The sequence below is a fragment of the Osmerus mordax genome, chromosome 8, assembly GCF_038355195.1.
Source record: "Osmerus mordax isolate fOsmMor3 chromosome 8, fOsmMor3.pri, whole genome shotgun sequence".
Classification (NCBI taxonomy): domain Eukaryota; kingdom Metazoa; phylum Chordata; class Actinopteri; order Osmeriformes; family Osmeridae; genus Osmerus; species Osmerus mordax.
This window is the reverse complement of record NC_090057.1, coordinates 5,876,848-5,889,149: the sequence shown is the minus strand read 5'-3', so window position 1 is coordinate 5,889,149 and position 12,302 is coordinate 5,876,848. Positions and strand designations below refer to the sequence as shown.

Sequence of the window (12,302 nt, the reverse complement as noted above, 5' to 3'; positions counted from 1 at the left end):
CCTTTAGCTCGTAATAATCAGTACCATGTTGTCAGGTACTAAGTAGCTGGGCTCAATCAGGTTTGGAATGGAACAGCAGGAGGGAAGCGATCACCCGAGACTTTGCACAATCCCTCAGCCCGTTACCCTGGAGACCAGGCACCTGACATACATCTCTATAACTGTACTAATTTAATCAAACGGTATGAGACCTTTACTGTGAAGCAGTACAGAGATAAGGCAGAGAAAGAACAGTATAGAGGGAGGGACGGAGAGAATGATGGAGGGAGAGAATGATGGAGGGAGAGAATGATAGATTGATAATTGCAGGAATAGTTTATTTTCTCTTTTCCGTGGCACACTTTCCAGAGCTGCCATCTCTACTCTCCTCCTCTCTTCAGGAACCTCTCTCCTCCTGCCATCCATATTTAATCACAACATCGCTTCACCCCAAGAAGTTGTTCTGATAGGATCCTGCTTGTTGGAGGTATCTTCTCACTCCAGTCACAGCTGTTGTGTTTGTACAACAGAAAGATGTGTTTAGGAGGAAGGATGAAAAGAAGGGGAAGGAGGAATGGGAGAAGGGGCGAGGAGGAGGAGAAGGGGCGAGGAGGAGGAGAAGGGGCAGAGAAGGAGGAGAAGGGGCAGAGAAGGTGGAGAAGGGGCGAGGAGGAGGAGAAGGAGCAGAGAAGGAGGAGAAGGGGCGAGGAAGAGGAGAAGGGGTGAGGACGAGGAGAAGGGGCGAGGACGAGGAGAAGGGGCGAGGAGGAGGAGAAGGGGCAGAGAAGGAGAAGCGAGTAGGGCTGACAGTATGTTTTATGGTTGTGTTTTGAGTAGAGGACCTTTTTGGGGGTTCGGTCTTGCTGACAAACAGACCCACAGAACTGCTGCTTGTGATAAAGTATCCCCGTTAATCAGGTAAATAGGGCTGTAATGAAGTGTGTGTGTGTGTGTGTGTGTGTGTGTGTGTGTGTGTGTGTGTGTGTGTGTGCGTGCGTGCGTGCGTGTGTGTGTGAGAGGGTGTGTGTGTGTGTGTGTGTGTTTGTGCCAGTGGAGTGCCTCGTAATCCCACTGAGACTCTCCTCTTACTCTGCCTTCACTGCAAACACACTCTTATACACACACTCACACACACACACACACACACACACTGGGACACACACACACCACCGCCTTAAGCTTCAACACAAACCCCCTGAAGCACACTTGGGGATGCAGGCAATGATGCTTGTTCCTGGAGACAAAACAAAGATAGATGTGTAACATACAGCATTGTCCCCAGTCAGTATGACATTTCTATGAAGATTCTAACTTTAGACAGCAAAAACATTGTGTCTTGTAATGTGCCAGTTCAGTATAAAACAACATTGTGTCTCAAAACAAATCACCTGGAGCAGGCGATCTGCCAGCTTACTGTTATCAGTTGGGTGTGAAGAATATGTCTGTGATGTTGACAAAGATGTGGCAATGGAAAAATTGCAAAAACAACTGTAGGACCAATTTTTATAATGGGGTAATTTTTTTTAGTACAAAGAATGACAAATATGATTGTGTTAATGGGAGACACCTTACTGTGATAAACATGATAAAATAATTGCAAGTAAAAAAAATAAGTTAATAAATAATGAATGAAAAAGAAAAGTAAAGTATAAGAAAAGTGCATACTGTAGAAGACCTCTTCCTTCCTTCCAAAACATCACCTGGACCTCACCAAGGTTATTTTGTACAGGGTTTATACCCTGTACAAAATAACCTTGGTGAGGTCCAGGTGATGTTTCGTGATGAGTCACTGCCTGTGTCTGGGTGGCCATCTTGGTCTCTTCAGGAGGTAAACACCTGCTTGTGGCCATTTAGTTTGGCTCAGTCGGTATCCAACACCGTCTCACACATATACACAAACACACCAGCTCAGGTACACTTACACACACACACTTACACAAACACTTGGACATGCATGGACGCTCACACAAACATACATTCACCTTTGACCACATTTAGTTTGAAAAATAAGGCATATACAGGTAATTCATGTGAATACAAAACAATAACCTTTATACTGACCAACAACCTAGCTATAAAGCCCTATCCCTCCCCTCCCCCCCTCCTTCTCCCCCCCCTACTCCTCCCCCCCCTCCCTCCCTTCCCCCCCTCCCTCCCTTCCCCCCCTCCCTCCCAGGGTGATAAGCACCTTTACAGGGACATTCATCTCAGCAGACAGTGAATGTGACACTTCAAGGTCCATCCTGACGAACTGCCTGCCTTACACACAAACACATGAAGACCGAGGAAGAGAGAGGGTGACAGAGAGAGAGAGAGAGAGAGAGAGAGAGAGAGAGAGAGAGAGAGAGAGAGAGAGAGAGAGAGAGAGAGAGAGAGAGAGAGAGAGAGAGAGAGAGAGAGAGAGAGAGAGAGAGAGAGAGAGAGAGAGAGAGAGAGAGAGAGAGAGAGAGAGAGAGAGAGAGAGAGAGAGAGAGAGAGAGAGAGAGAGAGAGAATCTAGTAACATGTAGTGTGGACACTATATACAACACAATGCATAATGTGTGTCTTGTACTTCTGGATTGGTTAATCTTGCATGCATGTGCACACACAAACTCACATACTCACACACATTCCTGCATACACTGGCACACCCACACTGACAAACACACACGTGCACACACACGTGCACATACACATATGCGCCCACCTCTTTTCATCAACCTGGGACCAAGACAAATGAAACAAACATATTGGAGAGCAGAGAAGCAGTTTAGGTGAATCTCATTTAGAAGCGTGGGGATTCTGGGTTGCGGTAGAAAACTCCTGGACCAGCACATTTTCTTCAACAAAAGCTTCTCACCCCTCTCCACCCTATTGTGTCATGTGTCTGTTAACACTTATCTGCCTTAGAGAGGAGCAGGATTGTTGAATTGAGCAGAATAATGAGTTTGGTATCTGCACCCTTATCAATGACGTCATGTGAGTTTCAGTCCCTGCTACAGTACAGCAGCTTTTCTTTCTCTCTAACACCTTCTCTCTTTATAATTCTGCCATCTTCTCTCTCTCTCTCTCTCTCTCTCTCTCTCTCTCTCTCTCTCTCTCTCTCTCTCTCTCATTAGACCTTGCACAGTGATGATGATTGCTTTGTCAGCTGAGAGTGATTTCCTGTGGTGTGTGAGTGCGTGTGTGTGTGTATGTGTGTGTGCAGTTTCAACATGAGCTCATCACTGTCTCATTCTCCAACATTGTGAGAAACTCTGACACCACCTGTCCCTGTGTATCCATCCTCCACCTGTCTGCTGTGGTTAGGGTGAGGGCAGAGGGTTGAGCTTTATCTCTGAAGGACGTTGATTTCTGAGATTAAGACTAAGACACTAACGACCTGTTGAGAGAGATCTAATACTGACCCTTGGAGGGAGGAGGATGGAGGAGAGAGAGACAGAGAGAGAGAGGGCCCAATAGATGGAGGGATAGAAAATAGATTTTTGTACCCTGTGGTGAAGAACCCACTCTCTCGACAAGCTGCTGGCGTTTCTGCTGCCTGGAACATCATGCTACAGTATTGCTCTGCAATCCCCGTCTGTAATTAAATGTGTGCTTAGGAGCTACACTTGGTTATGTAAACACTCCCTCTTTTCCTCTCCTCCGCTCTCCTTTTCTTCTCCTTTCCCCTCCCTCTCTCTCTCTCTCCTATTATAGCGGTAAGGAGGATATGTATGGATTCTGGTTTGAAGCATGAGACCAGAGATGGGGTTTAGGGTCTGGGTGACTAACCCTGATACCTGGAGACACACCTCTCTGTCTCTGTCAGTCAGGTATCCCTCTGTCTTGGTCTCTCTCTTCTCTCCCTCTCGATCTCTGACTCTCTCCATTTCACTCTTTCCCTCTCTCTCCCTCTCTCTTCATTTCTCTCTCTCCCTCTCCCCCTCTCTCTCTCTCTCTCTCTCTCTCTCTCTCTCTCTCTCTCTCTCTCTCTCTCTCTCTCTCTCTCTCTCTCTCTCTCTCTCTCTCTCTCACACTACACTGTCCTTTCTCATTCAAGCAGGCAGGCAAGCAGACACACCCTCCCACCCATATACACACCCAGTGGCGGACAGAGATGGAGCAGAGGAAATCAGTCTTTCAGAGCTCGGTCATCTGAGAAATTGACAAGTTTCCAAAGCCCTGGAGACCTGGGCTTTAAGGTTCCAGGGATGGTTTTAGGGGGTGGGGCGCTTTTCAGTGACGGAACACACTTCCACTGCCTAAACCTAGCCCTCAGTATTGTTAGCTCCCAGTAAACATAGCACCCGGTAAACCTAGCCCACAGTAAACCTAGCCCACAGTAAACCTAGCCCACAGTAAACCTAGCCCACAGTAAATCCTCACTGGGCAGAGACAGTCCTCCCTCCATGCAAATCTTTCAGGAAAGAGCTCTATCTTGTTGGTAAATATTTTTCTCTGAGAGTCCCCTTACTGTCAGCTCTCTCCCTCCCCCTAACTCTCCTGATCCTCTCTCTCTATCTATCTCAGCCTCAGTCTTTCTCCTGTTCTCTCTTAATCCCCTGTTTTTCATCTCCCTCTCCCTCAATTCCCACCTCCCTCCCTCCCTCCCTCCCTCCCTCCCTCCCTCCCTCCCTCCCTCCCTCCCTCCCTCCCTCCCTCCCTCCCTCCCTCCCTCCCTCCCTCCCTCCCTCCCTCACTCCCTCACTCACTCACTCCCTCCCTCCCCCACTCCCTCCCTCCCTCCCCCCCTCCCTCCCTCCCTCCCCTTTCTGTGATTTTGACCCCGTTGAGATAGAGTGAACAGTGATGCTGGTGTTACATCTGGGCTTTGCTGCCCCTTGTTGGTAATGTATGTAACTGCAGGTGTGCGTGTGCATGCGCGTGTGGAGGCGTGTGTATGTGTGTTTGGGGAGGACATCTTACGGTTCATCATCTCACTCCATCATCGCGCGTAAATGTTTCAGTTCAGCCAGTTTGACCTTTAACCCCTGTTATCAAAGACAAAACAAGCCTCACTCAGACAGTGTGACAAGTTCAGCTCCAATGTTTTGCATGTGAATATAACGAAAATGAATGCGTAACAGCAGCTTAGTGACTTTACAGACCAGATGATGTCATAGTGAATACTGATCTTGTGCGCTAAAAATAGACTCCATTTATCTAATGAACATATTCAACAGATCATTATATCTACCACACCCCAGCTTACACATCTGCCTGGGTTGTAATCCTCCTCACATTGAAGGCCTTAAAACACATGCACACACATACCTATATTGTTTACACAAATACAACACACACACACATACAGTACGTCCTGACAAATGTGTGGTGCCCTGGCAACGGTGACTCACATGGGAGCAGAATTACAGAGAGAGCATTTTCCTACTGGGAGTCAGGTGGCTGAGCGGTTAGGAATCGGGCTAGTAATCAGAAGGTTGCCAGATCGATTCCCGGCCGTTCAAAAATGACGTTGTGTCCTTGGGCAAGGCACTTCACCCTACTTGCCTGGGGGGAATGTCCCTGTACTTACTGTAAGTCGCTCTGGAGAAGAGCGTCTGCTAAATGACTAAATGTAAATGTAATGTATGTCAAAGAGAGACTGCGTGCTGCACACACACACACACACACACACATACTGTATATAGTACATACACATGCATACAGTACACACACACACAATAAAATAGGAATCACACAGTCAAACAGCAAAAAATGCAATCTCACACACTGAGCCATGACCTATAGTCATTCAGACAGGCAGGCAGAGAGACAGACAGATGGACGGACGGACGGACGAACAGACGGACAGAAGGACAGACAGGCAGATCAGACCTTTCCTGTACTTCGAGGACCAATTTTGCATTGTCCGATGAAAGAGTACAGTACAGGACTGTGTAGAGTGAAAGTGGATACGGGAACGTCCAACCAGTCCTCACAGGACACATCACACACACAGCCATGGTATTCATGTCACTCTAACAGCCCTAAACATAACCCTCACACACACACAACCCTACCCTAACCTGAAGTGTTTACGTAGCTAACGCTGGGCTGCCCGAGCTGAAGAGACTTCTCACACCTCCAAGTGTCTGGGTAGCTCTCGTGCTGAAAGCCTTCCTCGTTTTCCATCTTCCACTGCAATTTCACAGCTAATTATGTAAAGTGAAAGTGACTTGGAGACCCCCCCCACACACACACACACACACACACATTTTAATTAGCATCTGAAATGAGCTGTTCACAGATTCTGAGACCAGGTGTGTAGCCATGGCAACATAGTCTGTGTGTGTGCGTGCATCTTTACCAGTTGAGGATACCACACACCGCACCTACAAACAGCTTGTAGAATGCAAACATTCAGTCTTAAAGGAAAAACCTGCACAAACACAAAAACCACACACACACTTAACCAAAATAAGTTAAGCTAAGCCCTGTGGAAAGTTAAGCTAAACTAAGCTAAGGCTAATGAAAGTTAAGCTAAAGTAAGCTAAGGCTAGTGAAAGTTAAGCTAAACTAAGCTAAGGCTAGTGAAAGTTAAGCTAAATTAAGCTAAGGCTAGTGAAAGCTAAGGCGTCAGGGTGTAAAATCAATCTGTTGTTGTCATCCTGTCATGTTTCACCTCCACCCAGGCTGTGTAGCCAATCAATTACCTGACATGTTCAAAATATAATTGTATGTGCAAATGGGGCTCGGATCGATACAAATTACTGCTTGACAGTACTTAAATTGTGGACTTGGATTATTTTACATTTAGTCATTTAGCAGACGCTCTTCTCCAAAGCGACTTACAGTAAGTACAGGGACATTCCCACCGAGGCAAGTAAGGTGAAGTGCCTTACCCAAGGACACAACGTAATTTTACACGGCCTGGAATCGAACCGGCAACCTTCAGATTACTAGCACGATTCCCTAACCGCTCAGCCATCAGACTCCCGTCTTGTCATGATTCAGTGGGACAGTAGAGTCACATGTCCATTAAGGAGAGGCAGCTATGGTCTCCGTGGCTCCTCCAGTCACCTCATCCCCTGACTCAGAGGAGCAGACGTTTTAATGTTCTGCTTGTTGGACAGAGTGTGCGTGGGGCTGTGGCAGACACACGCTGTACACAGATGATGAGTACTGAGTCTCTGAGTGTGTGTGAGGGGCGTGTGTTTCGTCTCCCGTGAGAAGGGAGGGACATCTGGGACTGACTGTTTCCTTTTTAAATTGGCTCTTTACTCTCCAGTGAACAAGAGCAGTCATCCTTAGCTGTTGATAGTGGTATTCATGATGTGTTGTGTGTGCATGTGTGTGTGCGGGCTTGTGTGTGTGTGTCAGCCAGAGATAAGGTTGGCCACACAGTGATGCCAGTTTGAAATATCATATTTACATCCACCTTGTTTTCTGTCAAATCTGGTCTGACGCTGTCACACATTGAAAGCTGTTTTATGTGTCTGTAACAATCTGTCTCTCTGTCCCTCTTTTCCTCTCTCCCCCATACCTCTTCTCATCCCCTCTCTCTCTATCTCTCTTTTTCTCTCTGTTCTCCACCCCCTCTCTATCTTTATTTTTCCTCTCTTGCTCTCGCCCTCCCACCTATCTCTCTTTCCCTCTGCTCTCCCCCTCCCGCCCCCCCTCCCTCCGCCCCTAACAGAGGCGTCCATCCTGTCGTTCGACGGCAGCATGTACATGAAGGTGGTGATGCCCAGCGTGATGCACACTGAGGCCGAGGACGTGTCGCTGCGCTTCATGTCCCAGCGCGCCTTCGGCCTGCTCATGGCGGCCACGTCCCGCGACTCGGCCGACCACGCTGCGTCCTGGAGCTGGACAGCGGCCGGGTCAAGCTGACGGTCAACCTAGGTATCGTATACCGCCATCGCCCCCCCCCCCCCCCCACCACCACCACCACCACCCCGCGCGTTAACACTAGGGGGAGGGACGTCATCGACCTCCTCATGGTCTCTTTATGAGTTCTAGTTGTCTCAAAACCTAACACTAACCCCCCCCCACCCCCACCCCCCCACCCCCCGAAGCTGATGTTTGTATTTCTTGGTTATGTCTGTCATTGCTGCATGGACTGTATTGGATGTGCTTGGAGTTTGTTGATCTTGCTTTATTGCTGAGGCGTCTATGTAGAGTGTCTCTGTCCATCAATCTAACACTTAACAACATGCTTCCGACCGCGCATCTCTTGAACAGATTTAATTGTGATCATTTCCATTTCTGAACTGTTGACAGTGTGTTTACGAGACCTACGATATGTAATACTGACTTTCGGTAGCATACTTCCTCTCTTTCATTAAGGGTAATTTACCAAACACATAATATCATAATTAATCTAGCTAAAGTATACAGACACACACATCACACACATAACAGTCTTGTCTGGGTTTCTTTCTGTGATTGATTATTTATTGATTTTTCTCATTCTTTCGTTTTTTCATCCCCGGTTAGCAGGCTCATGGTGACATGTCTCTCGTGTACAGTAGACCCATGCTATACATGGTACCCCCAAGGCCTTGTTCAAAGATGGCACTCACCCCTTCAAAGGCCTCTAGCCTGCGGCCCGCTTGGCCAACAGCCCGAAGCCACAGCACCCAGACCCTGCAGAGGAGGGCAGCTGGAACAGACTAAGACAGATGGGTTAGACCTCCACAGATGGAATAGTTATGGTGGACATAGGTCTGCAGAGTTGGACTATATCTGGAATAGATATGCACTGGTGAAGTAGACCTGCACATGTGAAATAGATCTGAATAGAAATGCACAGGTTGAATCGACCTGCAATAGATATGCATAGGTTGAATATAAATACAGTGGTGCAATAGACCTGCACATGTAGAATAGATCTATAATAGAATTGCACAGGTGGTTAACTGGGACAGGTGGAATATATTATATAGATTAGGTTAGGAATTAATAATACAACATAGGTTTGGGGATGGATGATGCAGTAGCGGGTTGGGGATGGATGATGTAGTACAGGGTTAGGGATGGATGATGCAGTAGCGGGTTGGGGATGGATGATGCAGTACAGGGTTAGGGGATGATGCAGTACAGGGTTAGGGATGGATGATGCAGTACAGGGTTGGGGATGGATGATGCAGTACAGGGTTAGGGATGGATGATGCAGTATAGGGTTGGGGATGGATGATGCAGTACAGGGTTGAGGGATGATGCAGTGCAGGGTTAGGGATGGATGATGCAGTACAGGGTTAGGGATGGATGATGCAGTACAGGGTTAGGGATGTATGATACAGTATAGGGTTGGGGAAAGGTGGTACAGTACAGGGTTGGGGATGGATGATGCAGTATAGGGTTGGGGATGGATGATGCAGTATAGGGTTGGGGATGGATGATGCAGTACAGGGTTGGGGATGGATGATGCAGTATAGGGTTGGGGATGGATGATGCAGTATAGGGTTGGGGATGGATGATGCAGTATAGGGTTGGGGATGGATGATGCAGTACAGGGTTGGGGATGGATGATGCAGTATAGGGTTGGGGATGGATGATGCAGTACAGGGTTGGGGATGGATGATGCAGTACAGGGTTGGGGATGGATGATGCAGTACAGGGTTGGGGATGGATGATGCAGTATAGGGTTGGGGATGGATGATGCAGTATAGGGTTGGGGATGGATGATGCAGTACAGGGTTGGGGATGGATGATGCAGTATAGGGTTGGGGATGGATGATGCAGTATAGGGTTGGGGATGGATGATGCAGTACAGGGTTGGGGAAAGGTGGTACAGTATAAACAGTCTGCAGTTGTACCACTATCAACACGTGGCCCCATGGTTCTGGTGCTGGATGGCTCGGGGCTGTTTGCTTCCACTGTTCTGTCGCGGTTGACGGTACATGACGAGGCGGGTCACATGGATTCCAACCCAGACCAGAGGACCTGTTAGTGCCTCAGCTGTCCCTAAAGGCTAGCTCCAGCCTGGGGTTAAAACATTAATAATAAATGTAGTATTGATGTGATCCCTACAGGATATTTACTGTACAATTATGGCTCCACATGCTGGGTTGGAAAAATCGATGTGGCCTCGGAACTACAGGCGGCCATTTTGAAATCCGACGGTCACAAGATACAAAAAGATACATCGATTTAGCCTGATCAGATGGAAAACACAATCGATTTGGATCAGATTTGAGAAGTGACTTGGATGTTGCAAACCCAAGCACAATCCACACTCCCCCCCAAACCTGTCCAGATTGACGGCTTCAACCACACGTTGAACACCGTCCACGTGTGTCTAAAATGTCCGCCGTCCTCCGTCATGTGACCGTCCCCGGAAGGTGGAGTGTGTGTTTTTGGATGTCTGCAGCTGTAACCTTGAAGGATGCGATTTCATCTGTCACTTATTCTCCCCCTCCATCTAGACTGTGTCAGGATAAACTGTAACACCAGTAAGTCAACACTCCACTCGCTGGAGATATATTCTTCTTTAAATACATGTTTGCTATGGCTTGTGTTGTGCTACAGATAGGATCAGGGTGTGCAGGAGTCTGATAAGAGTGTTACATGGATGAGAGAGAAGATGTAGATACGAGAGCTCAGATCTAAATAGATAGAAATTGATGACTCATGTTTAGGAGGGATGTTAGCGGAGCATTTCCAGTTCCTCTTTAGCAAGCTTACTCAAGAGAGATGAATATCTAGGGCTTCTATATCAGCCTCGGGAAACTTTACACAAGTTCTTATTTGCTCTCCCATCTGTATCCGAGTTGACAATAGATAATGAATAAGGTATGGTGTTTGTAACTACTCAATCGAAAAAAGAAAAAAAAAATCTTCAAGAAGAAATTAGTACAAACATACTTATATAGTAAAGGTGTCAATTGGTATGTGAATATATACAATTCCAAAACTTCCAATTGTAAAGAAAAGATAAAAATGAAATGAAAGCTCTAATTTAATACGTTGATATTAGATGAAACCAATTTTTCCGCTTGGGTGTGTTGAGAGCAGTGTCAGGTGTTCAGGTTTAGAGTGTGACGGCTGAGAGAAACTGCTCTTACTCATCATGAGGTGTTCCTGTCACACACAAGATCATCACATAAATTTGTCACGACACCAGCCTAACGCTCCTCTACAGTATTCATTAGCTGTGTGTGTGTGTGTGTGTGTTTGCATGTGTGTGTGTGGTGGTTGAGTGTCGCCTGTGGGTGTATTTGTGATTTGCGTGTGTGTGGCATGCATGTGGTGTGTGTGTGTGTGTGAAAGAGAGAGCGGGAGTGAGAGAGAGAGACACAGCTGCTACTCTTCACAGTTGATATCTGTTGAGTGACAGATCAGACACACCCATTCTCTCGGATTACTCTGATCAATGTCACTGATTACCTGCTGTAATGACACACACACACACACAACGGGCCTGTCTGCTATGTCACCTCTCTAACCACGATGGTGTTATTGATCAGGTGACTGAGTGACAGTGCAAAAGTGACGTCTTGTTTGTCTTCTACTGCTGCTACCTGGTTTAGTCCAACTGGAATCCAGATTGCAGCAGAGGAACCACAGAGACTTGATGAAATAAGCTCCTATCAGACAGTTATCTGATCAATACAACCTTGTAACATACAGTAGCTTTCTGAGGTCATGACTGTTAACTGATGGCCCTTTGGTTCCCACCTGCTTGACAAGCCCAGAGGACTATTATAGTGATCTCACCCCCCCTGGTGGGCGTTTGAGAAACACCTGAGTGATGATATGAACTGGTTCTCAGGGAGATTCAAGTCCTCGTATGAGTAACAGCAGTTGGATCGCAATACTTTGTAGCCTTTTTGTAATATAGTTTGATAATATGTCTTGTATTTTGCATTCTGTTCTCCACAGTCAAACCAAACCTTTGTTATGTTTTACAGTAAAAACGTACAGTAGCGCTTGTGTTCAGAAACGTCCTGGTTGATACAGATTTGGTCCTTGTGAATGGAGGAATATAAGCTTAATTTATACATACACTCTCTTGATGACTTACCTGATTAATTAAATAAAATAAAAAAATAGAAAAATAGCTAAACAATAGAATCAATCCATTGTAACAGCAGATGTAGTCATATGTTCGAATCCCCCCTCTGTATTTCTGCTAAATGAACACATTATTATTGTTATTAGTACAGAAGTATGTGTCAGCAGAGGTTTGGTTTGGGCTGTGCCTCCCTGTCCCTGGTCTAACACCCTTCCTCCGCAGGTAAGGGCCCTGAGGTGCTCTACGCCGGGCAGAAGACCAACGACAACGAATGGCACTCGGTGCGCGTCATCCGCCGCGGGAAAAACTTCAAGCTGACCGTGGACGAGGACATGGCAGAAGGTAGCTGTTCCTCTCTGCATGGGGAAGGGCAATGTGAAGCTCAGTGGTTGGAGCACTTG

The 12,302-nt window shown here is 46.9% G+C and overlaps 1 protein-coding gene across 1 annotated transcript in view; it reads left to right on the top strand.

Moving 5' to 3' along the window:
• The window catches only part of LOC136947178 (neurexin-3b-like), a 191,904-nt gene that overhangs the window by 55,104 nt on the left and 124,498 nt on the right, over nucleotides 1-12,302 (top strand). The window contains 4 exon segments of the mRNA XM_067241068.1: nucleotides 7,582-7,742; nucleotides 7,745-7,787; nucleotides 10,313-10,339; nucleotides 12,124-12,243. Of these exon segments, the coding sequence (XP_067097169.1) occupies nucleotides 7,582-7,742; nucleotides 7,745-7,787; nucleotides 10,313-10,339; nucleotides 12,124-12,243 (351 nt within the window).